This window comes from Oryctolagus cuniculus, chromosome 19, assembly GCF_964237555.1.
Source record: "Oryctolagus cuniculus chromosome 19, mOryCun1.1, whole genome shotgun sequence".
NCBI classification, from domain to species: Eukaryota; Metazoa; Chordata; class Mammalia; order Lagomorpha; family Leporidae; genus Oryctolagus; species Oryctolagus cuniculus.
The window spans coordinates 37,439,482-37,466,036 of record NC_091450.1 but is presented as its reverse complement, the minus strand read 5'-3'; the positions used below and the strand labels follow the sequence as shown (position 1 = coordinate 37,466,036).

General features: G+C 63.5%; 2 protein-coding genes across 3 annotated transcripts in view; one reads left to right on the top strand and one right to left on the bottom strand.

Moving 5' to 3' along the window:
* Window positions 1-10,147, top strand: part of GNA12 (G protein subunit alpha 12) — a 101,186-nt gene extending 91,039 nt beyond the window's left edge. Inside the window, exons 3-4 of the mRNA XM_051834734.2 lie at window positions 7,293-7,343; window positions 8,129-10,147. Of these exons, the coding sequence (XP_051690694.1) occupies window positions 7,293-7,343; window positions 8,129-8,698 (621 nt within the window). The 3' untranslated portion in view covers window positions 8,699-10,147. The remainder of the gene's footprint in view (window positions 1-7,292; window positions 7,344-8,128) is intronic.
* Window positions 10,148-12,871: 2,724 nt separating this feature from the next.
* The window catches only part of AMZ1 (archaelysin family metallopeptidase 1), a 32,109-nt gene continuing 18,425 nt past the window's right edge, over window positions 12,872-26,555 (bottom strand). For both annotated transcript variants that reach the window (XM_051834732.2, XM_051834733.2), the window contains exons 3-7: window positions 25,842-26,009; window positions 16,865-16,993; window positions 16,596-16,765; window positions 16,175-16,351; window positions 12,872-15,430 (exon numbers count right to left, since the gene is read on the bottom strand). In XM_051834732.2, the coding sequence (XP_051690692.2) occupies window positions 14,873-15,430; window positions 16,175-16,351; window positions 16,596-16,765; window positions 16,865-16,993; window positions 25,842-26,009 (1,202 nt within the window). In that variant the 3' untranslated portion in view covers window positions 12,872-14,872. The remainder of the gene's footprint in view (window positions 15,431-16,174; window positions 16,352-16,595; window positions 16,766-16,864; window positions 16,994-25,841; window positions 26,010-26,555) is intronic.

Sequence of the window (26,555 nt, the reverse complement as noted above, 5' to 3'; positions counted from 1 at the left end):
TGTAAACTCACGCTGACTTGTTCAGCTTCCATGCGTGGCAGAGAGCAGCCAGCGTTTGTATTTCTGGTTTTGACTGACTGGATTAGCGCGATGACTTCTAGCATCTGTTTGCAGCACGTGTCAGGATCTCATTCTTTCCGTGGCTAAATAGTACTCCACGGTGAATACAGACCTCGTCTTCTCCATGCGCGTGGCCGCCGTGGACACCTGGGCTGACCGTGCATCCTGGCTGTCGCCATGGAAAGGAGTGTCTTCCCGGAAGTGGGACAGCCGGGTCCTCGGCAGATGTGTGTCTACTCTGAGGGCCCGTCGCATCCTCCGTAAGGCGGTGCGGCTCTCCTCCCCCGCACGGTCTCACCTGCAGTCATGCTGTGAGTAGACTCCTCAGGTAGCAGCCGTCCTGGCAGTGCCGTGCGGCTCGTGTTTCAGCCTGCCTGGAGATGCTGTGGCGCCACGCTCGGCTCGGGGTACGCAGAAGCCTCTCACCCAGGCGGGCCGGCGGGCGCCTGCGCGCGCACTCGGGCAGTCCCGTCCGTCCCTGTCCAGCGCTGTCGCCGTGTGGAGCAGAGCTTTCCCGGTCAGGGCAGAGACAGTGAACAGGAGTCACTGAGCCAGGAGGGGAAGGGCGTTTAGGGGCGCGTGAGAAGAGGCAGCTCTGGGGGCAGTGCTCAGCCTCCGGCCTCAGGCGGGGTTCAGACCCCCACGTCCTGGGCCACAGTGGCCTTGCCCCAGCGTCGCAGCTCCACACCTGTGCCGGCTCCCTGCTCCTGTACCCCCTACGTGGGAGACCTGGAGGGAGGTCCTGGCTTGTGGGCGTGTGGCTGTGAACTGGCAGCCTGTCTCCCTCCGTCCCTCTCCTCTCCTCTCCTCGCCTCATAAATAAATGGTTTTTCAGAAAGAGGTAGCTGTGGAAGTTGCTCTCTTCATTACCCGTCAAGCATCCGGCACCACCGAGTGCCAGAGACGGCTGGGGTCGAGAGCGCACACAGGAAGGCCATCTCTCTCTTAGATTTGTGGCTGCGGGCCCTGCTTTTCTGTGACTGTGACAGATGGCCGGCCGGGGCCGTCTCACGTGAGTCAGTCAGGAGCCTGGGTGCCCGCAGTGCTGGGCCCTGCACAGAGGTGTCCCTGGGGCTGCCCTCTCGTCCAGGGCCTGGCCCCCGTTGGCATGCTCACCAGTTATCAGTCACGTGATGCTACCGCCGTCTTGCTGGCTGCCGGTGGGGGCTGCTCCTGGAGCCCAGGGTCTGCCCATGTCCCGTGTCCCTCTTCTCACGACACGCCTGTCTGCTTCCTTCCTGACCAGTGGAGAGGAGTCAGGGAAAGGCCCGCGTGACCAGATCAGGCGCCCAAGAATCCCCTCCCAGAACGGAGCCGCAGTGTTCGGGGTGATCCCCGATGTGTGTCACTCACGCTCCTCTTAGCGCCCAGCCAGCACAGCTCCCGTCTGCTGGTTCACCCCTGTGCCTGCAGCGCCTGGCTGGCAGCGGGGGCCAGAGCCGGGAGCTGGGAACACAGTGCAGTCTCCCATGTGGGAGGACTAGAACCCAGCGACTTAAGCCAGAGCCAGGAATCTGGTGTGGCACAGAGAGAAAGGGAGGTCTCCCATCTCCTGGTTCACTCTACACATGGCCACAATGGCCAGGCACCGGCTAGGCCAAAGCCAGGAGCTTCATCCGGGTCTCCCACATGGGTGCCAGGGCGCAAGCACTTGGGCCATCTTCCACTGCTTTCCCAGGCCATAGCAGGGAGCCGGATGGGAAGTGGAGCAGCCGGGGCTGGAACCAACCAGTGCCCCTAAGGGATTCCAGTGTTAACCCACTCCTGCACCACCCCAGCCCCAGTTTGGTGAGAGTGTTAGACCATGGAAGTGTGTTGAATGTTTTCAGATATATCCATTTTTTCTTGTATCTATTGAAATACTCATGTTTTTCCTTATTTTGTTAAGATGGTATTAATTATATATTTATTGTTGTATTATCCTTTTATACATTGTTGGGTTAGGTTTGCTGAACTTTTGTTAATTTTGTTTTTCAGTAATGACCTTGTCAGTCTTGGTGCTGGGATTATGCTGGCTTCGTAGGAATTGAGTTTTACTCCTTCTTTTTTGTTTTTTCTGGAAAAGTTTGTGTAGGATTAGTTTTGTTTATTTTTGAGTGTTTGATAGAATCCATCACTAAAACTATCCAAGCCTGGAGTTACCCTTTGGGGAATATTTTTTGTAACAAATTAGTTTTGTTTTGTTTTGTTTTGACAGGCAGAGTGGACAGTGAGAGAGAGACAGAGAGAAAGGTCTTCCTTTGCCATTGGTTCACCCTCCAATGGCCGCCGCGGCCGGCGCACCGCGCTGATCCAATGGCAGGAGCCAGGTGCTTTTCCTAGTCTCCCATGGGGTGCAGGGCCCAAGGACCTGGGCCATCCTCCACTGCACTCCCTGGACACAGCAGAGAGCTGGCCTGGAAGAGGAGCAACCGGGACAGAATCCAGCGCCCCGACCAGGACTAGAACCCGGTGTGCCGGCGCCGCTAGGTGGAAGATTAGCCTATTGAGCCATGGCGCCGGCCAACAAATTAGTTTTTAAAAATAAATATAGGTCTGTGAAAATCGTATGTCTCCTACTGGGTGACTGTTGGTAGCTTTTCATCTCTGTAACACAGTGCCTGAGCCAAGCTCCTTGTGAGGAGAGAGCTTGATCCTGGTTCACAGGTACGGAGAGTCACAGCCCCGAGTGGGCAGCCCCCTGGGCTTAGCCATGTGATGAGGCCAGAGGTGGCAGGGAGTGGCAGGCCCAGCTCCACTTGGAACCAGCCCTCCCTCTGCTGCGGGGCCACCTCTTGGGCACCATCTTGGACTTGGTCCCTGCTCCCCTCGCGCCGTCTCTGTGGGACTCTCGGAGTCAGCCATCCGTGTGGCTGGGGGGCCGTGTCCTAGGCGCAGCACGGTGCCTGTCACTAGGGCCTCCCCCGGCGACGTCCCCGGATGCCCCTTCAGGTGCAGCTGCCGGCAGCTTCCGCACACCTGGCCACAGGGGTTTGCTTTCTCTCCTCTGATTCCTTGAGCCTGGAGGCTATCGATTTTGTGGACATTGTCCACTTTTTCCATCATTTGTTCATTTTCTGTTTCATTGGTATCTGGTCTTTATTTTTTTTCCTTTCATTTGCTCTTTTCTAAGCTTTTTGCAGTGGAACCTTGGGTCAGTGGTCAGCATGAGTGCACGCCCTGTAAGCTCGCCTCCGATGCTGCCCCGGCCCTGGCCTCCAGACCTCGTAGCCCTGGAGCCGTTGTCTTCGAGTTCAAACTGTTTCCTAAGTTTCGGTGTGACTTCTTGATTTCTGTTACTGCGGAGTGATGCTCTGGGCGTTTTCGTCTCTTTGCTTCCATGTTGCAGATCTGATGCTGGCAACCCCCCACCACATCTCCGGTTCCACCGCCCCCCTATCCCTGCAGAGGTGTGGGTCTCTAACCTGCCCGTAACTCCCAGCCGGCTCCTGGGAGGTGCCGTTCTCTGCATCCCCCGTCTTGCCAGCTGGGGGCAGCAGTTTGCCCTGTGACCTCACTTTGTGTCTGAGAAAAGCTGTTGGTATTGTATTTATTTTCCTGTTTATTTGTTGATTTGAAAGAGAGAGATCTGTCCTCCATCCCCTGGCTCACTCCCCAGATGGCCACAACAGCCAGGGCTGGGCCAGGTTGAAGCCAGGAGCCAGGGACTGCTCCCCACCTCTCACGTGGGTGGCAGGGTCCCCAGGACCTGGGCGTCCTTTGCTGCCTTCCCAGGCGCATCAGCGAAAGCCGGATGGGAGGTGGAGAGCTGGACTGGGGCCAGCACCCCCTCCATGGGAGGCCAGCATCGCAGGCAGCGGCTGAACCCACTCAGCACTGGCCCCCGGAAATGCTGGTTTCCAGTTCACTTTTCCGTTTGTTTTTGATGTTGGTTTGATTTGATTTTCATCTACTAGAAAGGCAGAGCAATAGATACAGACAGAGAGATCTCCCGTCCACTGGTTTGTTACTCAGCTGCCTGCAACAGCCAGGGCCGGGCCATCTGAAGCCAGAAGCCCAGACCTCCATCAGGCCGCCCTGGCTGGCAGGGAGCACGGGCGAGGGCCGGGGCCTGGTCTGAGGCGCTCCAGTGGGCATGCGGGCCCCCCGACAGAAGCTTGGCTGCGCCGCGACGCCCACCCAGGCCCCCTTCTCTTGCTGTGAGGACCCAAATGGCAGCTGCCAAGCTCTCTCACGCGCATCCAGAAAACTGTGGTCTCTTTCCTGAGCCAGGGATTATGCAGACGTGTGTCGCTCAATAGCCTTGGTCCGTTTTTCTTCACCTATCAAGTTGGGGATTTGTGGAGCATCTTGAAATCTGTAAATTCACATCTTTTACCAAACTTGGGACATTTATGCTTTTTAAAAAAATTACTAATATGGTTGGTATGTCCTTTTTTAAAATATTTATTTGAAAGCGTTACGAAGAGAGGTAGAGACAGAGAGAGGTCTTCCATCTGATGGTTCATTCCCCAAATAGCCGCGATAGCCAAAGCCGAGCCGAGCCGAAGCCAGGACCCAGGAACTCCATCCAGATCCCCCATGTGGGTGGCAGGGGCCCAAGGACTTGGACCATCCTCCGTTGCTTTCCCAAGTGCATTAGCAGGGAGCTGGATCAGAAGTGGAGCAGCCAGGAATCAAACCTGCACCCACCTGGGATGCCGGCCCTGCAGACCGAGGTTTTAACCGGCCGCGCCACAGCGCCGGTCCCTGATGTGTCTTTTTGAGATGATGTGATGCTTTGGAGCTGGACGGAGCTGGTGGCTGCACAACGTTGTGAACGAGCCAGTGCCCTGGGATTGTTATCCCACTCCCAGTCCAGCTTCCTGTTGATGTGCACCCCAGAAGGCAGCCGTGATGGCTCAGGTGCCTGGGCCCCGGCCACCCACAGGAAAGCCTGGGGTGGAGTCCAGGATCCTGGCTTTGCCCTGGCCCAGCCCTGACTCTGCAGGCATTTGCAGAGTAAACCAGCGGGTGAAAACACCTCTCGGCTCGCCCGCCCTCCCTCCCTCCCTCCCTCTCTCCCTCTCTCCCTCCCTCCCTCCCTCTCTGCCTTTCAAGTAGATGAAACTAAGCATTTATAACAGTATTTTTATTATGTGAGTTTTATCTCAAAAAGATAAAATAAAAATAAAAGCAAGCAAAAAGATAAAGGGAAACCCAGGCGGTAGGGTCCTGTGCTCTGGGGGGCCGGCTCCGCCTCTGTGGCTCCCGGCAGGGCCCCCTCCTGCCCGCTCTGGCCATCTGACCGAGGGGCAGAGCCCCAGTGCCCCACCTCCACACTGCTGGTTCCCTTTGCTCAGTCTGACCTCCATTTTGAAGGATCGATGTTTTGTTAGTCTGTTTTGGGTTATGGAAGGTTTTAGAATGGCTCTGAAGTCGGACGCCCTCAGAGGGGCCTCCCAGCCGTCTCTGGCCTGCTCCTGCCGCGTGCTCGATTGTACCTGGGCATGATACATCCTTGTGAGTAGCGTGCGTGGTGTGGTTAATTGTCCCGCGTTGTGTGTACCAGAGGAAGCGCACACCAGGGTGCACACTCTGATGTAGCTCCGTTCCCCATGCAGCTGTGTGCTCCTGGACCTCTGGAGCCGTTCACGGCACACGTTAGGGTTGTACAGAGGTGCCGGGTCTACAGGTGTGCCAGGATGTTAACCTGTGGGTTCCCAGTGCCCCCTGCCCTCCCGTCCCCCAGCCCCACCTCCTAGAGCCCTGTGGTCCTGAGGAAGCGCCGAGGCCGCCAACCATGCAGTGGCCAAGAATGAGCCGGAACTTGCGTACACGCAGGGGACAGAGAGCCCGCTGCAGGGGAGTCACACAGCTGTGCGGCGGGCAAGACGCAGTGGCAGTCTTTCCATGCTGGCATTTGTGTACATATTGTTAAGGTTTATGTAGTTATGTATTTGATAGGCACAGTGAGAGAGACAGAGAGAGATCACCTGCAAATGCGCACAATAGCCAGGCCAGGCCGAGCCAGGAGCCGGAGCTCCACCTGGGTCTCCCACGTGAGCAGCAGGGCCCACGCACGTGGGTGTCCTCTGCTGCCTCCTAGAGCATTAGTGGGGAGCTGGGTTAGACGCGTGGCGTGGCCGGGACTCAGACGCTTAGTGTGCGGGCTGCGGGTGTCCCAGGCGGTGGTTTTGGCGTCCCGCGCCCCAGCGCCCGCCCTGGCGTTTCTTAGGTTTTGAGGAACAGTCGGGAGACTCTGACTCCCAGCTCGATAGAAGTGTTTTCCCCAAGCCACGGGCAGTAAGCACTCGGCCCTGTGTGCTCAGACACCTCGGTCGCAGCATCTCGCAGTGACGGCCACCGGGCTGTGGCGTCGGTGCTGCTGCATCCCCCGCCTCCACCAGCCTTCCTGAGACCCGGCAGGAGGCGCCCGAGGGAGGAGCACACCGAGCTGAGCTCCCCGTCCTGCGGCAGCTCTGCCCGAGGCCGGCGGCCCTCTCCCTGCAGGCAGTGGCTTGCTGCGGCAGCTCTGCCCGAGGCCGGCGGCCCTCTCCCTGCAGGCAGTGGCTTGCTCCACGTGGGGGAGGGGCCATGAGAACCCCCTGTCAGTCACCGTGCCCTGGAGACCTGTGCCGGGGACCAGAGTTGGCCCGCTAGGAGCCTGGCCAGTGCACAGGGGCTGCGTGCACGCTCTCCCCGTCCACACAGCGCTCTCGAACCCTTCCCCAGGGCTCCGTTCCCGATGGGGAGACGTCCTGCCCCGTCCCCACGCAGGGCCTTCACGCCTCTCCATGAAGTCACAGCTCAGGCTGTGCCCTCGTGTTCCCCATGAACACCCCTGCCGCGGGCGCCCCATTTCCCACAGAGCCTCGTGCACGGGTGACACAGGAACCCTGGGGCAGCTCGCGTGCGGGGTGGGGGGGATGAGTCCTCGTGGGGCTCCGTGGGCTCATGGCTGCAGGGGCCCTGGCAGTGTGGCCGTGCACGGCTTCTCCCTGGTGGTTGTGGGGTCGCCCCTGGAGCTGGGCAGTGCCCTGGCTGGGCCGCGAGGCCAGCATCTGTGTAAGCGCTGGAGTCCCACTGGGTTGCTTTGGAAAACAGTCCGCGGCTGGGGCTGGGGCTGGGGCTGGGGCCACTGAAACTGTATTTTATAATTCTCAGTTGTGTGTTTTCCATGTTACAAACACCCTACCCCATCAGTTCTGCCTTGCTGTCCTGTTTACCGAGGCTGCCACGTCCCTGTCCCCCTGCCGCGTCCTCGGGGTCCTCGATCAGCCCTGAGTCATGGTGTTTCTCCTCTGTGACAGGGGGAGTCAGTGAAGTACTTCCTGGACAACTTGGACCGCATCGGCCAGCTGGTGAGTCAGGACCAGGAGACCAGAGCCGTCCGGGAGCAGGGCTCCGGCTGCGAGTGGGCGGCACTCCTGTGTGGAACCGGCAGGCTGTCTAGGGGGAGGGGAGAGGTGGTCCTGTGAGAATGACTGCACCCAGAGGCAGAGCCCCCTTGCACGGGCTCACTCCCCAGATGGCAGCAGTGGCCAGGGCGGAGGCAGGCTGGAGCCAGGAGCAAGTCCAGGTCTCCCGCACGTTTGGCAGGAGCCCAGCTACGTGAGCCAGCACCTGCCGCCTCCCAGGGTGTACATGAGCACAAAGTGGAGCCGGGAGCTGGATCGGGAACCCAAACACCCAGAACGGGACCCGGGCTCCAGCCAGCAGCCTAACTGCTCGCTCGGACTCTCGCCCCGGATTTTATCAGCGTCTCCGTAAGGTCCACTCTGCAGTTGTCCAGTGTCACACAGGTCTCCCTAGGTTTCTGTCGGTGCCGTTACCGAGGTAACCAGACCGCTGACCCACAGGGCTTCCTACAGCCCAGTGGCGTTCCCGGCCACGGCCTCTGGCTCTGTCCCGTGACCCGGCCTGGCCGTGTCTCGCTGCAGCCGAGAGTGCTGCTCAGGACGAGGCCGCAGGCGGCATCTCAGTAGCACGGCAAACCCTACGTGGGATGAGCTCGCGCGCCGTGGAGGTGGGGAGACGGGGTGTGCGGGCAGAGGCCCCGGAGGCGGGGACTCGGGCGGCGCGAGCTGCGTTCGCCTTGGGGGCCCAGCCCGACGTCGCGTCCCCCTCCCTCCCCGCTCTGTTACAGAACTACCTCCCCAGCAAGCAGGACATCCTGCTGGCGAGAAAGGCCACCAAAGGCATCGCGGAGCACGACTTCGTCATCAAGAAGATCCCCTTCAAGATGGTGGACGTGGGCGGCCAGCGCTCCCAGCGCCAGAAGTGGTTCCAGTGCTTCGACGGGATCACGTCCATCCTCTTCATGGTGTCCTCCAGCGAGTACGACCAGGTGCTCATGGAGGACAGGCGCACCAACCGCCTGCTGGAGTCCATGAACATCTTCGAGACCATCGTCAACAACAAGCTCTTCGTCAACGTCTCCATCATCCTCTTCCTCAACAAGATGGACCTCCTGGTGGAGAAGGTGAAGACGGTGAGCATCCGGAAGCACTTCCCGGATTTCCAGGGCGACCCGCACCGGCTGGAGGACGTGCAGCGCTACCTGGTCCAGTGCTTCGACCGGAAGCGGCGGAACCGCAGCAAGCCCCTGTTCCACCACTTCACCACTGCCATCGACACCGAGAACATCCGCTTCGTGTTCCACGCCGTGAAGGACACCATCCTGCAGGAGAACCTCAAGGACATCATGCTGCAGTGAGGCCCGGCCCGCGCCGGCTCGCACCGCTGAGACTACTGAGAAGCAAGCCGCCGCGTGCGGCGCCACCTTGGGATCCTGACAGCACAGCTCGCTTTTCCCTTTACCGACACTTGATCCCTTCTGACCCAGCGAGGCGGGTGGTGTGTGCGCGCACGCCCTCTCAGTGACAGAAGCCAGCAAGCAGCTGGCCCTGAGGGGACGCCGGCCCGCGGTGCTGCTCACCTCACGCGCCTTCCAGAGGGAGCAGACCCCGGGCCGGGTCCTCGGCGCCCCGTCCACGTGTGTTAGGTAGAGCCGAGGGGCCCCTGCCCGCTGCGTGGACCTGCCTTAACACCGCCCTGGCGGCGTGCCCGCCGTGTTGCCCAGCGGCACGCTGCGGTGCGCACAGGGGTGCTCCCACGCCTGACCACACCCACCCGTCCCCACCCAGTGGCAGAGACGCAGAACCCAAGTGGCCTTGTGGCTGAGCCCCTTCCCCGGGCGAGTCATCTCCCCACATGCTCATGGCGCATGAGCAGACAGCAGGCCTCACACACGCCCTCTGGGGCTTCTGGCCGCTCAGGAAGCCCCGAGGTCCCCACGCTGCCAGCACCAGGTGCCTTTGCCTGCCGCACGCTCTCGGCTCTCCTGTCGGCCTCTCCTGCTTCCCTGCACGCACGTGACACGGAAGCGCCTTGCGGGAGGCTGCAGGAGGCCGCGCGTGTCGGTGCCAGCCTCAGACCTAAGCTCATGGCCGAGGGCTTCCACTGTGCTTCACAAACCTTGCATTCCAGCCCGGTCCCCCGTAGCGACCCTCCCGCACAAACGTGCCGTCTCCCGGGCCTGGGGGCTTGGCCTCCCCGTAACTGGCCGGGGCCATGGCCCACGCTGCACCCTCGCCAGCCCTCAGGTCCCTGTGGCCTTCCAGGCTTGTGTGGCAGCTGCAGGAGCAGAGGAGGGGCAGGCCTTGTCACTGTAGGGTTCGAGTGAGGGGCGGCGTGAGCCTCTCTGGCCGCGCAGGTGGGGTCAGCTTTGGCTGGGAAAACAGCACTGCTCTTCCTGTGCCATTTCCGGTGGGAGGTGCCCTGTGGCCAGCGCCCACGGCTCTGGGCGGGGCCCCGTCTCTGTGAGCCCTGGAGGGCTGCCCGTGCCGCCTCCCACGGCCGCCCCACGGCTGCCCTGTGGCCTTGTTTAACCCCACCCCAGGGGCTGAGGTCAGCCTTGGCAGGAAGTGCTTGCTCCACGCGCGCGCCCGCCCGCCCCTGCCCCTGCTGTCCCTGTTTCCGCTGGACTGAGGGGCCTGGGCCCTGGGGCTGGGGCAGGTCCCGGGGCGGCGCTCGTCTCTTCGCAGAACTTGAGGCTTTTGTACTTGTATTCTGATGTCACTGTCTTTTGTATGAGATGTTGGAGAAGCAGGAGGGGCTGCCTCCCCCGTGCGCAGAGGTCTAACAATAAACACCCTGGAACGCAGAGGCTGCTGCTCGTGCTGCACCCTGGGCCGGGCCCCACCGGCCGCCGGGGCGGGCTCCGGGTCCTGGGCCAGGTCCCACCCGGGTCCTGGGCTCCGGGTCCCGAGCTCTCTACTTCCGAAGGAAAGGGAGTCGGGTTATCGATCAGGACGCAAGCTCTCGCAGGAACTTGCGCTTCGTGACCGGTGGGCCTGGGCATCCTGGGGACAGGTGTGGGCGCAGGCCCTGTGTGAGGCGCCTGTCGTGATGGGCGTGGCCCGGGGCCAGTTGTGCACGCTGTGCGCTGTGTTGGCACTGACTGGCAGTGTCTGTCTGAAGTTTGGAGCACCTTCCTTCTCTCAGGTTTATTGAAATAAATCCATAGGCATCTTTACTAGATGTAAAATACCACTAGGGATGCAAGGCCAGGGGTTGATTTTTCAGTCCCCAACACTGAGAGCAAATCAGTCCCGGTGTTACGGGCTCGTGGCTGGCCCGTCAGTTTGTGTCCGCACAAGGACAAGGCCTGGAGAGTGGGGGCGGTGAGGGCGGTGAGGGCGGACGCACCCCCGCCCCAGCAGCGCATCTGTGCGGCCAGGGACATGAAGTCCTGCACACGCGAGGGTGAGGGCCCCGGGAGGAACTGACAGTGTACACCCGGTGTGGTCCACGGACCGGAGAGGGAGGTCGTGGGCACGCAGAGCAAGGCCAGGGCAGAGCCGGCGCAGAAGGGTGTGGGTGGGGAGCCAGGCCGGAGGCGCCTGGTCAGAGGTGTTCCACACCCCACGAGCCGGCTGGCCCGGCCACAGTGCAGGATGCCTGAGGAGGGTCTGACTGTGGGGCCGCGGGCGGAAGCCCACCTCAGACCCAAATAGATCCCGAGTGTGCAAGATGCCCGTCGGGCTGTTCTCTGGCTCAGGTCAATCCCCAGGGTAGCCCCCGCCGGAGGAGGTGCGCTGACCCCGGGGGGACGTGCCGGGCTAAGCCCTGCTCTGCCTGTGCTGGCTAGGACGCACACCCGCCTGCGTGGCCGGGGGTGGGGCAGGGTGGCACCTATGTTCCTGCCTTGGACTCGCCATGGGTGTTTCCCTAAGGGGAGCCCGGGCATCTGAGTGTGGGCGGCGAGACCCTGCCGCCCACTAAGTCAGCGGAGCCCGGGTGCTCGAGGCAGGGCGCCGGCTGTGGAAGGTTCTGGAAGGTGGTCTTGTCTGCAGGCTTCCTGCTTATTAGAGCCGAGACTGTTTGCGACTGTTTCCGGCCTCCCTTTACTTTGTATCTTAAAAAGTCCAGGTGTTTCACCCAAGGGAGTTAGTCGGGCTGTGTGCGTGTGCAGAGCGCGGGGAGCCCCTGGGTACCCCTGTGTGGGAGACGCCCTCCGGAAGGGGCTCCCCGGGACCTGTGCTGGGAGTGACAGCAGCTTGGGGGCCACAGGGTCCCTTCCACCAGTGTCCTCCAAAGGGGCTGGGTTGCGGAGGGCAGAAGACACCCGAGGACGTGTAGATCGGGGGGCAGAGGTCACCTGAGGACGTGTAGATCGGGGGGCAGAGGATGCATAGATCAGGGGGCAGAGGTCACCTGAGGACATGTAGTTCGGGGGGCAGAGACACCCGAGGACGCGTAGATCGGGGGACAGAGACACCCGAGGACGCGTAGATCGGGGGGGCAGAGACACCTGAGGGCACGTAGATCGGGGGACAGAGACACCCGAGGACGCGTAGATCGGGGGGCAGAGGTCACCCGAGGACGCGTAGATCGGGGGGCAGAGGACACCTGAGGGCACGTAGATCGGGGGACAGAGACACCCAAGGACGCGTAGATCGGGGGGCAGAGACACCCAAGGACGCGTAGATCGGGGGGCAGAGGTCACCTGAGGACGCATAGATCGGGGGGCAGAGGACACCTGAGGACGCGTAGATCGGGGGGGCAGAGGACACCTGAGGACGTGTAGATCGGGGGGCAGAGGACACCTGAGGACGTGTAGATCAGGGGGCAGACACCCGAGGGCGCGTAGATCGGGGGGCAGAGACACCCGAGGACACGTAGACCGGTCCCTGTGGCTCCCGGCCACCTGGAGGGACCTGGGCGCCTGGGCACGGTCGTCCGGATGCACCCGCCAGCCCCGTCCTGTCGGGCTCCATCACGGCCCGCCTCCAGGGAGCTGCCTTTGCACCCACTCCACCAACCGATGCGACATTCGAAACGCCCTTCTCGTCGTGACCCTGAGCCGACACAAGGCGGCGTGCGCGGGGCCATCTGGCTGGGACGCCCATGGTGGCTGCCGGCCCGCGTGTCCCTGAGCAGCCCGAGCCCCTGGGCCTCCGTGTGGCTGCGCCCTGCGCGGCAGGTGTGGAAAGTGTGCTTGGCGTTCTCAGTCTGCTGAGTGAGGTCTCCCCCAGGTGTGCCAGGCCTGCCGGCCCTCTGAGCACGGGGTGCCCGTCACCGGGGCTCCTGGGACGCGGCCACAGCGTGGGCCTCAGGGTCGGACTCCCGCTCGGAGCCGGTGCTGTCCTGGGAGCAGCAGGTGCAGCCAGCCTGCGCCGTCCAGAGCTGTGGCGGAGCTGGGCGCTGGCCCGTGCCCCTCCCTCTGCTCCTTCCCCTCCTGGAGCCCCTCCCACGTGACTTTTCAGCCTAGTGACCCGGGGCACAGGCGAGATTGGCGAGTCAGCACGGAGGCACCAGGAAGGCAAGACGCTGCAGGTGAGCTCCGTGAGACGGAAGCCGGCCTCTCCCCCGGGGACGGGCCGGTGACAAGAGCTGGCCCCTTTGTGAGCTTGGCAAATCCTCCAGTAGGTGCCCGGTGATGCCGCGTGGACACGCGAATGCAGGGTCTCAGAGAAGGCCTCTCCCTGGGAAGGCCGGGACACTGGGGGGGCCTCTGCCTCCCAGCTGCCCTCCTGGGATGGGGCCCATCACACCCCGCAGCGCCACAGCCGAGTCCCGCGCTGGGGCGGGTTCCCACGTGCCACCCCCCAGCAGCACTGAGCGTGCCTGCAATCCAGTGGCGGAAGCTCTGGGCCTTCGAGCGACACTGGCGCCATGGAGAGAGGCTTTGGGGAAGGAGGGTGCCCAGGGCTCTGCCTGCCGAGCCCTGGTTCGCTGTGTTTTCCTAGGCTTTGCCCCGACCCCAAGGTCCACAGCAAGCAGGGCTGTGCCATCAAGAGCCCCGCCCAGAGCTGGGAGCAGGAAGGGGGTTCATGGGGGCCGCCCCCGCCTGCCCAGCATGGAGTCGGGGTGGGAGCTGCCGCAGGAGCCTCACGCCCAGCCTCCTGCTTGCACACTGGAGACACCGGGCTGGGCCTCCACCCCCTCCTGGTCCCTGGGACCCTAAACAGCAGGGGCAAGAGGCAGCTGCTCCCCCCCACTCCCTGACCCGGGGTTACAAGGGTAACAGCATTTGTTTTGTTTTTTTTGACAGGCAGAGTGGACAGTGAGAGAGAGAGACAGAAAGAAAGGTCTTCCTTTTGCCGTTGGTTCACTCTCCAATGGCCGCCGCGGCCGGCATTCCAGCCGATCCAAATCCAGGAGCCAGGTGCTTCTCCTGGTCTCCCATGGGGTGCAGGGCCCAAGCACTTGGGCCATCCTCCACTGCACTCCCGGGCCACAGCAGAGAGCTGGCCTGGAAGAGGGGCAACCGGGACAGAATCCGGCGCCCTGACCGGGACTAGAACCCGGGGTGCTGGCGCCGCAGGCAGAGGATTAGCCTAGTGAGCCGCGGCGCCGGCCAAGGGTAACAGCATTTGAAGCTCTCTTCTTCCTCAGGCAGGTGCTGGCCGGAGCCGGGCTGGCTCAGCCGGCTGGAACGCGGCTTCAGGCCACAGGTGCTGCTGGATGGGCTGCCTTGGGTGGCAGGTGGGTGGGCACAGCCTGTGCGTGCAGCCACGGCGCCAGGACGTGGGGAATGAACGCGACCTCCCCTGGCCCCAGACCAGTGCAGACCATGGCCAATCCCGGGAGGACACGCTGGGCCTGGGCCCCAGGTTCTCAGCTCCGCACCCGTCCTCTGGGGCCCCCCCGGCTGTGAGGAGCCCTGGAAAGTCAGGCTCCCTGGTCACCGCCCCGGGGTTGTGCGCAGGGAAGGAACAGGCACACAGAGAAGGTAGGCTGTCCAGTTTTTAAGAAATGTTTAGATGTACATACACCATTGCCCCCGTTTTGCGAAAATGGCTGCCCTGTGGGGGCGGCCTTTGTGGCTCCGCCCCCGCCCCACCCCAAGTGGGCGGGACGGGCTGCAGCTCCCACATGGTGGGCAAAGTTGGGTTCTCGGGGTTCTGCTCTCTGCCCCCCACAAATGCTTCCAGGGACCCAGCACGTGACAGCAGCAGCTCCGGCAAAGGCCCCACCTTTAATCTGCCGTCCTGGCGGGGGTCCGCGTGGCGAAGACAGAACGCTGGGAAGCGGGGGGCACATAGCAGGGGGCGAAACCTGTCTGTGCCCAGTGCCCTGGTGACGGCAGAGACAGCGCGTGGAATTGATGCGCGGGGACCAGGGGCCACAGAGCTGCCGCCTGGCATGCAGGGGACGCAGCCACGGTAATTTTAACCCGCCACACTCTGGGGCCCCATAGGGACTCTGCGGTCCCAGCAGGCAGTCCCTCTCCCTGGGAGCGACGTCCCCGCCAGCCCAGGACACGTGACAGAAAACAGCGCCCCGAGCACTCCAGAACGCACCGGGCAGACCTGGGGACGGGCGGCGGCAGCGGCGCTGGGATGCCGAGATGGTGGCGGCTTGCCGCAGGGGGCCCCGCCGGCTACGTCTCCCCGTCCCAGTCGCAGGGGGGAGACTCGGCCTTGGACAGCCGCCGGGCACTCAGCCGCCGCCGCAGCGAGGAGAACTTGTCCCCCAGGGCCCGGCGCAGCCCCGTGCCGTCCCGAGCGCTGGGCACGTCCTGCCTGGGGGCCGGCAGCTGCCCCGTGAACAGCTCCCAGCGCTCCAGGGCGTCCACGGCCTGGTCCAGCAGGGCCAGCTCCTCCTCGGCCACGTCCCTCTCCAGGGCCTGGATGCAGGCGGCCAGCCAGCGCCCGTGGGCCTCCATGGCCTCCCCGGGGCCCCTGGGCTGTGGCACGGCCTCTGAAGCCTCCAGGGAGCCCAGCCTGGCCTTGGGGTCCAGCTCCAGGCCGGCGGGGAAGGGGCGGCTCAGCGTGTCGGGGGTGGGCGGCTCGGAGGGGCTGCTGAGCGGTTCCGAGTCGCTCTCCCAGCACACGCCCGAGTCGGCGCTGAGGGGCGGGGTGTCCTCCGTCAGGGACCGCTCCCCCGCCTCGTGGCCGGGCCAGCTCTCCAGCACTGCCTGAGTCCAGGCGTGCAGTCTCTGAGGGACAAACAAGCAGGCTGTGTGTGGACACAGGGGGACGCGCAGAACCCCGCGCCGGCCCGCCCTCGGCCGTCCACCTGTCGGGAACTCAGCACGCTCCAGCGCCCTTGCACGAGCCCGTGGGGGTCGGAAGTAAGTTTTGGTGCCAAAAATTGACATCCACGTATCATCTCAGGACGTGCATTTTCCAAGAACTTTTTGGAGACACTTCAAAGTCGAATTACATAAAGCTCTCCTAAATTAGGGGCCTGCACTGTGCCGCAGTGGGTTAAGCCGCACCCGTGCCCCCAGCATCCCACTGAGTGTCGGTTTGAGTCCCGGCTGCTCACGCACCTGGGAAAGCAGTGGGAGACCCGGGGCGTGGGCCCCTGCTCCCACGCGGGAGACCCGGGTGGAGTTCACTCCACGTGGGGAGTGAACAGGCAGGACGGAAGCTCTCTCTGCCTTTCAAGTAAATACGTCTTAGAGAAAACAAAGACCCTCGCAGTTAAAATGCCCAAGCAACGGGAAAACCCAGTTCCATCCGACCGTCCCTCCTGGAGCTGACCCCGTGGGAAGGGGCGCCTCTCTCAGAGCAGAGGCCCCCCCAGCCGTCAGGCCGAACAGGCAGGGCCCTCAGAGCCTGATTTCAAACCGGAACCAGCGCTGGGCAGCTGCACCCCACGGGGGCCCGCGCTTCCCGAGAGCTGCAGGGGCCGCCCCAGCCCCAGGCCCGGCCCCGGCCCCGGCCCCGGCACTCACCTTGTACCTGTCCAGGAGCTTGAAGCCCAGGACGTGCTGCAGCTTCCGCAGGCAGATGGGGCAGAGGTCCAGGGGCCGGCGCAGCGCCTCGTCCAGGCGCAGTGCCCCCTGCATGAGGCAGCGCAGCCAGCGGCAGTTCCCCAGGCCCAGCAGGTGGCAGAGTTCATGGCAGGCGACCTGGTGGGGTGGGGTGGGGGTCGCCACCGCCTCGCAGCTGTGTCCCCAACCCCCACCCCACCCACAGGCCCCACTGCTGGAGCGGGGGCTGGGCGGCACAGGGCCCTGGCCACCAACTCGGCCACGATGCTCCTGAGGCCTACCCCACGCTGGCTCAGACCCTGCGTGGCCTCAGGCCGACACTCGGGGTCTCGGAGTCTCTCCACCGTGCAGAGACGGGGCCCCAGCCAGCCCAGGCACCCACCTTGCAACACTGCGCCAGCCCCAGGGCACCAATGCAGGGGGCCGGGCCTCCCTCCTGCAGGGGGCTCCCTGGCCTGCTGGCCGCTGCCTCGGCCAGTGCCGGCTCAGGGGCGCTGGGCCCCACCTGTAGGAAGCCCCCGGAGAAGCGGGCAAAGCTGCAGACGGCCACTTCTGGGGACAGGCAGAGAAGAGGCGCAGGGTCAGGCCCAGCGGGAGCCGGCACTGTAACCCAGCGTCCCCCCACCCCTGCGTGCGGGGCCCCCGGCTCACCGCGGCCCGGCCGGAACTTGCCGAAGGTGAAGGCCCAGGCGTCGTTGGGGTACAGGTCGGCCAGTGTGAGGCCCAGCACGCACAGCGCGTCCTCCGGCTTGATGTCCTCCAGGAAGGCCAGGATGCCGTCTGCGGGCAGAGGGAGGCCGCCCGCAGGGGAGCGAGGGTCAGCATCAGCCCCCACCGGCCGCTCCTGCACTCCCTGGGCAAGAGCTGTGGCCCCCACCCCTCCTCCAAACTCCTTCCTGAACTTCTTCCACTTTGCCCTGTCTCCGCCCACCCCTCACCTCTCTCTCCTACGATCTCCTCTTGTCGTCCTGACCGCAGCCGCCTCTGCGGAACACGCTTGTGAGGGGTCCATCCCCCCGGCCTGGGGACCCGGGGGCCCGGGGTGCTCGGTCCGTTTCCCTCACTTAGAACCGGGACGCTGGTCTGAGCTCGGGATTTCTCGCTCTCTCCTCTTAGGAGGCCTCAGACTGCGGTTCTCGGTTGGGGTGGGGCCGCCCTGGGAGGACCCCCCTCCCCTCGGGCCTCACCCGACTCCCCTTTGGCCTGCCTCTTAGAAAGCTGGCGCAGGCCAGGCCTAACGGGAGAGAGAAAGCAGAAGCGATTAATTAGGCTCTGTACCAAAATTTGGCCTCACTATGACAGAGGCTTGGATCCCTCCCTTCTCTGCCCCCCCGAGAAGCCGGCGCCCCAGTGCCCGCCCCCCCCCCTCCCCGCTCTGAGACCCTCACCCTGCCGGTCCCCCATCCCCGGGGGTTCCGGAGCCCCAGCCTCCTCTCCTACCGCCCCACCTAACCCTCCATCGGATCCCCTCACGGCAGTGCCTGGAGCGAAGGTCTGGTCAGGGTCTCTGTGTCCTCCCCATCAGACCTCAACAGGTCGAGGACCCCCAGAGCCAGCCCTAACCGGGACTGGCCTTACCAAGCCGGGGCCCCGGGGCTACAGGCCGACACCACGTGATCTCCTGCCTGCCGGCGGCCATGGGTAGGACAGCCATAGACAGGTTAATTATGAGGAGATCGGAGAGGTCACCCGGGAGCCCCGGGAAAACCCTGCTCTATTTCTGTGCCCCTCACAGAGGCAATGATGACGCACACTAACACCAGTCCCGGGGCCCCAGAGGGACCCCCGAGATGCGGCTTTTCTTGTTTTAACACTAGGGAGGAGGGCCTCCACCAAGTCCCCCCCCAGGGCCCTGTTACAGATGCGACCATGCTGGGCACTGGGCCCAGACCTGCTCCAAGTCGAAGCCCACTTGGTTAAATGCTCTGGCCCTCCTGGAGCCTGTATTAAGTGTGGCAACACCGGACCCGGGCCAGGAGCCGCCCTATCCCAGGGCCTCCCCCTGCCTCGTGTCCCAGTGTGGACAGTGGGGTCGCTGGCAGATGGACTTCCCCAGGGAGGGGGACAGCCCCCTGCTCAAACCCCGTCGCTGTTGAACTTGACGGAATGAGGAGGCCCGGGTTCCATGCCCCCATCGACCTGAGGGTAACAGGAACCGTGTCCGGCAAGCGAGCGAGCTTGGTGACCACGGGGGCCGGTTTATCTGTGTTAAGTGAATCCTTCCGCAGTCTCTGTTGGTGTGGAAGCCTGAGAAGACCCCTCCCTCATACTGCCCCTCCGGGGATACAACTCCCCCGCAGGGCCTGCTCCACCGCGTGAGGGCCTCCGTCTCCCCCCAACCCGCGTGAGGGCCTCCGTCTCCACCCCCACCCGCGTGAGGGCCTCCGTCTCCACCCCCACCCGCGTGAGGGCCTCCGTCTCCACCCCCACCCGGGCTGCAGTGCCCACCTTTGTGCTTCCCGTCAAATTCCCTTCCCTCCTTGCTCATCCCGTGGTGTGGGGACAGTGATCAGCACCCACCCTACCCCACTCACATCTCTGCAAGACCCTGCAGACACTGCTGTACTGCTGTCCCCCACTGTCCCCAGCCCAGGAGGCCACCGAGGTCTAAACCCTTCAGACCGCCTCTCTGAGCGGACACGCTCACTCCCCGGAACACACCCACGCTCCCGGCACGACGTGTGGGACCTGTGGCGCCGTAATGCCGCGGCCCATCCGGGGCCCTCCCGGGGCGTCTCCAGAGGCGGCTCGGCTGACCTCCACGTCCTCACCTTGTGCCCTCGTGACACCAGACGCGCGCGCTTAGCAGGCAGCCCCTCTTCCTTCCCACGTCCCAAGACCGCCTCTCTCTCGGGACTCGTGGGCTGTTTCTGCATCTGATTTCAGACTTTGCTCTTATGGCTGAGCCGCTCCCTGAGGCTGCCAGAGGCAACCCAGACGGGCCCTTGCCAGAGACCCCCCCCCCAGACCCCGCCCCAACCCTAAAGGCGGCTCCTCTACAGCAGCCGCCCCGAGCACTCAGAGTCCGGCCTTTAGTGCCAAGAGACCACTGCGCCTGGGGCCTGGTTCTGCAAACAATCAGACGGGGCTGGTCAAGGCCAGAAGCTGGCCCTGTGTCCACCCTTACAACCTGGTCTCCCGCAGGTTTCAGGGCCTCCTCAGCCACGGGGCTTTCCCATCTGCAGCGCCGTTTCACGTCCAAGTTCTCCACTCCACCCTTCTCCAGCCCACGTTACCTTCATCGCTGCTCTCCTCTCAACACAGCGCCTCCTCCCCTCACCCTCTGATCCCCCCACCCCATTCCTGTCCTGAACCCAGCGCCTCAACACCCTCTCTGATCCCCCCAAACCCCACTCCTGTCCCGAACCCAGTGACTCCTCACCACCCTCCCCAATTCCCCTGACCCCATTCCTGTCCCAAACCCAGCACCTCCCCCTACCCTCTCCAATCCCATTCCTCCTCCCCCCCCTCTGATCCCCCAACCCCCACTCCTGTCCTGAACCCAGCGCCTCCTCCCCCACCCTCTGATCCCCCCAAACCCCATTCCTGTCCCGAACCCTGCGTCTCCTCCCACCCTCTCTGATCCCCCAAACCCCATTCCTGTCCCGACCCCAGCAACTCCCCCAACCCTCTCCGATTCCATTCCTCCTCCCCCCACCCTCTCTGATCCCCCCAAACCCCATTCCTGTCCTGAACCCAGCGTCCCCCTCTGATCCCCCCCGACCCCATTCCTGTCCCAAACCCTGCGTCTCCTCCCACCCTCTCCGATCCCCCCAAACCCCACTCCTGTCCCGAACCCATTCCTCCCCCACCCCCACCCCACTCCTGTCCCGACTTCCTTGTCTCTCCCTGCCCACATCTCACCACCTCACAGACACTTCTGCTCCCAAGCCCCGGGTTGGTTCACTGACGGCAGTGCTTCTAAACCCCCCCTTTTCCCGTGGATACGCAATAACTGGGGGGCACCGTGATGACACCCCCCCCTTCCCCGCGTAGGGTCACAGAGGCTCGGCCCCTCCCTCAGGGCACCACCTCCCAACAGGCTGAACTGTTAGCCTTGATTCCAGCCCTCTCCTTAGCCCAGGACAGTCAATACACAGATTCCCGCCATGCCTATAAAACCTTCCATCTCAGTGGCCAGGTACGGCAAGAAAGGGCTGAGCCGAGGGCCCTGTGATAACGGCAAGCTGCCGACAGGAGCCGCCATTACTGCCGAGGCCCCCCGGAAGGTGAACAGCGCCCGTCCGAAGCCGGCCCCAGGCTGCTGTGACGGTAACGGAGCCGGACGGCTCGTGGGGAGACCCCGCCGCTCTCTGACTTAGCGCCTGTGAATTCAGGCCTCGAGGTCTCCCAGCTCCACTGCAGGGGCATCTAGGAAGGACCCGTGGAGGTCTCTGGGTGGAAAACTTGGACTCCCCTCTGCTCTCCAGCTTACCTTCCTAAATAACCTCCGTGCTCTCCACCACGCAGACCCACGCTCTCTCCTCCACTCCTGAGTCACACCCCCGACTCCACCACAGGACAAACTCTGCCTACCATCTCAGACCTGCAGCACCTGCCGAACCCCTCACCCCAACTCTAGCATCAGCGCACCCCACCCCCCACGCCCCAGGCCCGCGATGGCTTCCGGGGCGGGTGGGGGGACCGCAGACTGACTTCACCCAGACCCACCAGCTGGGGGGACACGACACCTTCTGGGGATGGGGCACACCCTCTCGGGGCGGGTAGAAGCTTCCACTGTTTCCATACACTACTAAATGATACTATCCCAGGGGCCGGCGCTGTGGCGCAGCAGGTTAATGCCCTGGCCTGAAGCACCAGCATCCCATGTGGGCGCCGGTTCGAGTCCCGGCTGCTCCACTTCCTGTCCAGCTCTCTGCTGTGGCATGGGAAAGAAGTAGAAGATGGCCCAAGTCCTTGGGCCCCTGCACCCACGTGGGAGACCTGGAGGAGGCTCCTGGCTTCGGATCGGCGCAGCTCCAGCTGTCGCAGCCAATTGGGGAGTGAGCCATCGGATGGAAGACCTCACTCTCGCTCTCTATGTAACTCTGACTTTCAAGTAAAATAAATAAATCTTAAAAAAAAAAAAAAATCCCAAGGTTTCATTGCCGGCTTCTGTTCAGTCAGACCGTGGACCGGAGTTCTCCTCTCAATTACTCGGGTGCATCTGTGTCTCTCCGCGTCTCACGGCACTGTCACGTTCCCTGTCGTCCCCTCTTCAGGAAAAGGGGAACAGAGGCCTGGGATTTTACAACAGGCTCCGACTAAGCTCTGCGCAGGTCCACCGAGACTGGGGCAGACTCCTCCTTCAGCTCTGGTAGCAGTCACGTCTCGCCTCTGGGAGCCTCTCCCCTCCCCTACAGCGCCCTATAGCCATCCCCCTCCTCTCGTCTGGAATTCTCTCTGGAAGCCTCTCCCCTCCCCTACAGCGCCCTGCAGCCATCCCCCTCCTCTCCTCTCGCTGTCCCACACGGGCCTGTGCAGACTCCACCCTACCCGACCCACTCTGCCCCCACCCCGGCTACACTCCCACCTCTCAGCCTGGCGACTGGGTTTACCCACAGTGAAATGGGCCCTACCAGGGGATACTGACCACCCCCACCGCGGCCAGGCTCAGAGGGCAGCCCCGGGCGACACTGTACTGCAGTAGAACCAGTGGCCTCCCCCTCGTACGACCCCACAGGACCCCCCCTCCGGTGACGCGCTCACGAGGGGCGTCCACGAGGTGACTGCCGCGGGCAGCGTCCCCAGTACCTCCTCCTGTCCTCATAGTCCTAGACTCCTGTTTCCGCCCTGCAGAGTTCACCCACCCCAGAGGTCCTGCACGAACGCATGACCCCCATAGCTCAAGCCGTCTCATCTCCAGTATAGACGCACCCCCCCCCCCAGTCCTGGCTCCGGGTCTACACCCGCATCAGCAGGAAGTAGCCACTCAGTCAGGAGAGACAGCACGGGGACACAGCCGCGGCCGCTCTAGATCACCGCCCAGGAGGTGAGCATTGGAACAGTCCTGGCCCCACGGCCTCCCCAAAGCCCGGTTTCAGGAGTTCCCCTCTGCCTCTGCCCCTACCCTACCCCTCCTAAAATATAAAAAGGCCCAGCCGCTGGGCCAGGGGCCTCTGCCCCGTGTTCCATCATGTGCACGCGGGCAGCTGGCCACCCACCTCTGCCAATTCACTTTCTCTGAGTACACTCAGCCTGGCTGTACATTCGTGCGCAGGGGCGTGCGAGGGAGGGCAGAGCCCTCAGCTGACGCAGGCAGGACCTTGGAGGGCTCAGTTCAGCCGCACACCATGGGGGAGCGGCAGTGGCGGACATGGAGGCACAGCCTGGGGGGCTCCCCTGTGGCCCCCAGAACTGAGACCAGAGACTTCCCTCATCCCAACTGCGCAGTCCCCACACAGCGGTCCCAGTGACCTACCACGGCGACCTGAGCCGAGACAGGAGCTGAAGGGACCCGGAACCGTCGGAGTGGGGAGCCGAGACCACGCAGGGGACGGCATGGGGCGGGGCAGCCAGGGAGAGGGCACCCGGAGCGAGCCGGCCTGCAGCACGGCCGTCTCCCTCGAGGCTGACGAGCACGGCATCTTCTGCCTCGTGCCCACAATAATGTCTTGGCACAGAATTAAATTTTAAAAACAAAGTCTACATTTTCACTCCCAGTGTTCAGATTCAGCATAGGGGCTGGCAGTGTGGCCCACGGGCTGCACCAGTGCCCACAACGCCAGCATCCGTATCAGCACTGGATCCAGCTCCCTGCTAGTGCACCTGGGACAGCACTGGCCCAAGCGCCTGGGCGCCTGGCTTCAGCCTGGCCCTGCCAGGGGAGAACCAGTGGGTGAAAGATCTGTCTCTGCAACCCTGCCTTCCAAATAAATAAAATCTTCTTTAAAAATTTGATATATAGGGGCCAGCGCTGTGGTGCAGCAGGTTAAGCCTCTGCCTGCAGTGCCAGCATCCCGCGTGGGCACCAGTTCGAGTCCTGGCTGCTCCACTTCCAATCCAGCGCCCTGCTGTGGCCTGGAAAAGCAGTAGAAGATGACCCAGTGCTTGGGCCCCTGCACCCGCATAGGAGGCCTGGAAGAAGCTGCTGGCTCCCGGCTTCACATCTGCCCCAGCTCCAGTTGTTGTGGCCATTTGGGGAGTGATCCAGCAGATGGAAGACCTCTCTCTGTCTCTCAACTCTGCCTCTCAAATAAATTTTTTTTTTTGACAGGCAGAGTGGACAGTGAGAGAGAGACAGAGAGAAAGGTCTTCCTTTGCCGTTGGTTCACCCTCCAATGGCCGCCGCGGCCGGCACACCGCGCTGATCCGATGGCAGGAGCCAGATACCTATCCTGGTCTCCCATGGGGTGCAGGGCCCAAGCACTTGGGCCATCCTCCACTGCACTCCCTGGCCACAGCAGAGAGCTGGCCTGGAAGAGGAGCAACCGGGACAGAATCCGGCGCCCCGACCGGGACTAGAACCCCGTGTGCTGGCGCCGCAAGGCGGAGGATTAGCCTAGTGAGCCGCGGTGCCGGCCTCAAATAAATCTTTAACAAAGAGAAAATTTGGTATCTCTTTTCCCGGGCATTTCCGATTGGCCACGTTTTCTGTTACCCCGTGGCCGGTGCCCCTGTGCAGGTGCCACCGGTGGCTCACGACCTGGCCAGTGAGTGGCTAAGGTCTCGGAGGTCTGGGAACTTCCGCTATGAAGACGGTGATGGTGAAGACTGGGCGGGAGGCAGGCCGGGGCACAGCACTCGGGACCCTGGTGAGACGCCCACATCCTGTATCCTGTTCAAGTCCCAGCTTCCTGCTAGTGCGCACCCGGGCGGCCCAGTGACGGCTCCGACACGGGAGACCTGCATGGAGTCCCGGCGCCCGGCGTCCCGGCGCCCGGCGCAGCCCTGACTGCAGGAGGCATCTGGGGCGTGAACCAGGTCTGCCTCTCTCTGTCCTTCTCTTAAATAAAACCTAAGTAAAACTGGACAAGACAATGGTCGAAGCCCCCACGCCCGGTGCCCGCGGAGGGGACCCTGGTGGGAAAGAGCCCTCCACGGTGTCACCACATTAAGGCGAGGTCGGCAGGTGGCCCGTGAGGGGGTGGGGGCCCACAGTGGGGAGGAGAGTGACCCAAAAGCGCCACGGACGGAGCCTATGCGAGAGCCCTCGGGAGACCTGGCCCTGCCCACACCTCCAGAGCCTCAGCTCAGCCCCAGTCCCGCGGCCCGAGCGCATGGCTGACCATGGCCTCAGGGCTCTCCCTGCGTGTGCACCTCGCACACACTCCCGCCCCCAGCCGTGGTTCCTCCCTCACCTTCCCAGGACCCAGGAGTGTGAGATGGGAGTGGCGCTCGGGGGTGGGGTGCTGGGGGTCTGAGGAACCTGGATCCCCAGGGCAGGCTGGGCTGAGCCCAAGGGCCGCACCCGAGAGAAACCAGGCCCCCAAAGGCACAAACCTGGCAACCGGGCACAGCCAAGCAAGGTGCCAGGTGGTCCCGTCAGCCCCAGCGTGGCGAGCACGGTGACACCGTGGGGAGGGACTGGCTGCCAACGGTGCCCGAGGCAATGGCCCTGAGGAACCGCACCCCGGAGAGGAAGGGGCTGGCCGCCCACGTCCCACCTCAGTCAATACAGCTTTGCGACAGACACCTGACAAGACAAGGAGCAGGGGGACCCCAGTGACGCATCCCAGCGCTCCCCCATTCTGGAGGTCCCGCCCATCCCTGCCCCACACACCAGCCTGGCAGAGGCCAAAACCCTGGCCACAGACTCCTCCCTAAGGAATTCTTCAAGCAAGATGTCCAACCCACAACCAAAACCGAACAAGGCGTACACTGAAGCAGGGCAGGGCAGACGAGACAGCATCGACAGAAAGAACCATCACAGCCACCCTGGCTCGCAGGCTGTCTCTCTGCCAGGCGCACAGACAGAAACACAGAACCCAAAAAGTCCCCGGACCAGCAAGCTGAGCCTCCGTGCTGGCTCGGCAAGTGAAGCCGCCGGCAGCAGCCCGGGCCCCAGTGTGAGTCCCGGTGGCTCCACCTCCCATCCAGCTCCCGGCTAACGCACCTTGGAAGGCAGCAAAGGACGGCCCAAGTGCTCCGGCCCCTGCACCCACGTGGGAGACCCGGACAGGGCTCCTGGCTCCTGGCTGCTGCCTGGCACAGCCCCAGCCGTTGCAGCTTTTGGGGATTGAACCAGCAGACAGAAGATCGATCGATCAATCTCAATCTCTCTCTTTCTCCCTCTGCCTTTCAAATAAGTTTATGTTTAAAAAAAAAATTACTCATTAAAAAGCAGCAGCTTAGACAAGGCTAGAGATAGCGTTAGTAAACTGGAAGATGACAACGAACCGAGACTCAAGACAACAAGCAGAGGGAGACGCGGGGGGACTGCACCACAGGGTCAGCCCATGCATAGGGACAGCAGCCAGACGTCCCCAGAGCCAGTGTCCCCCCAGCCTCTCACCCACACCCAGCGCCAGTCCAGCAGGGACCTCCGGGGAACCGCAGCCCGAGGCCCCTGTGCACCTGAGTGCTCCGGTCCCTGCCTGCCCCTGGACCCAGGCTCACTCCCTGACCCCCAGCCCCCGACAGCGACCTGGGGTCGCAACACCGAGCCAGGCCCTGCCTCCGGCCTCACCTGTGTGCAGCTGGAGGCTCTCAGAGTCCCGCGCCGGGCGTGAGCTGCAGTGGATGGATGCGGCCGCCACCGAGGGCAGGCACTTGACCTGCAGGCCCAGGAAGAAGGCCTCCGTGCAGCTGCGCAGGGTGTCCAGGAGGGGGCCTCCCACCGGCCCCTCGATCAGATCTGCGGGCAGAGGCGGGTGGGGGACACGTCAGGACAGGCATAGGGCATGGTGTGCGGACGCCAGGGCGACAGCGCAGCCGGCAGGGCCAGGAGACCCGAGACCAAGTGGGTGCAGACTCCCCAAGCCCCTGGCCTCAACCTCACCCCAGAGCAGCTGAAAACGCAGGCCCCAGACCGGCTGAGACCTGCCCGTGTCTGCACTGGTGCCTACGTGTTTCCAGGTCAGAGGGAGGAGGCCAGCAGGCAAGGGCCAGCGGGAAGCCGAGCCGGAGTTACAGGCGGAACTGCAGGGTGGCCGGGGGTGGCCGGGGGTGTCCAGGGGTGGCCGAGACCAGGACAGAGGACTCCTCGTGTGGGACTCCGGCCACCAGGGGCCAGCATGGGCCAGTGTGTGTGGGCTCAAGGCTGAGACGATGGGGACTGGGGGGCTCCCCAGGGCTCAGACGGGAGCCCCCTGCCGCCCTTCCCCCCTCTCCAAAGCTGAGTGCTGCACGTGGCCAGGGTGCCACCCTCCCCCGCATCAGCCTGGGCCGCTGGCTCAGCCAC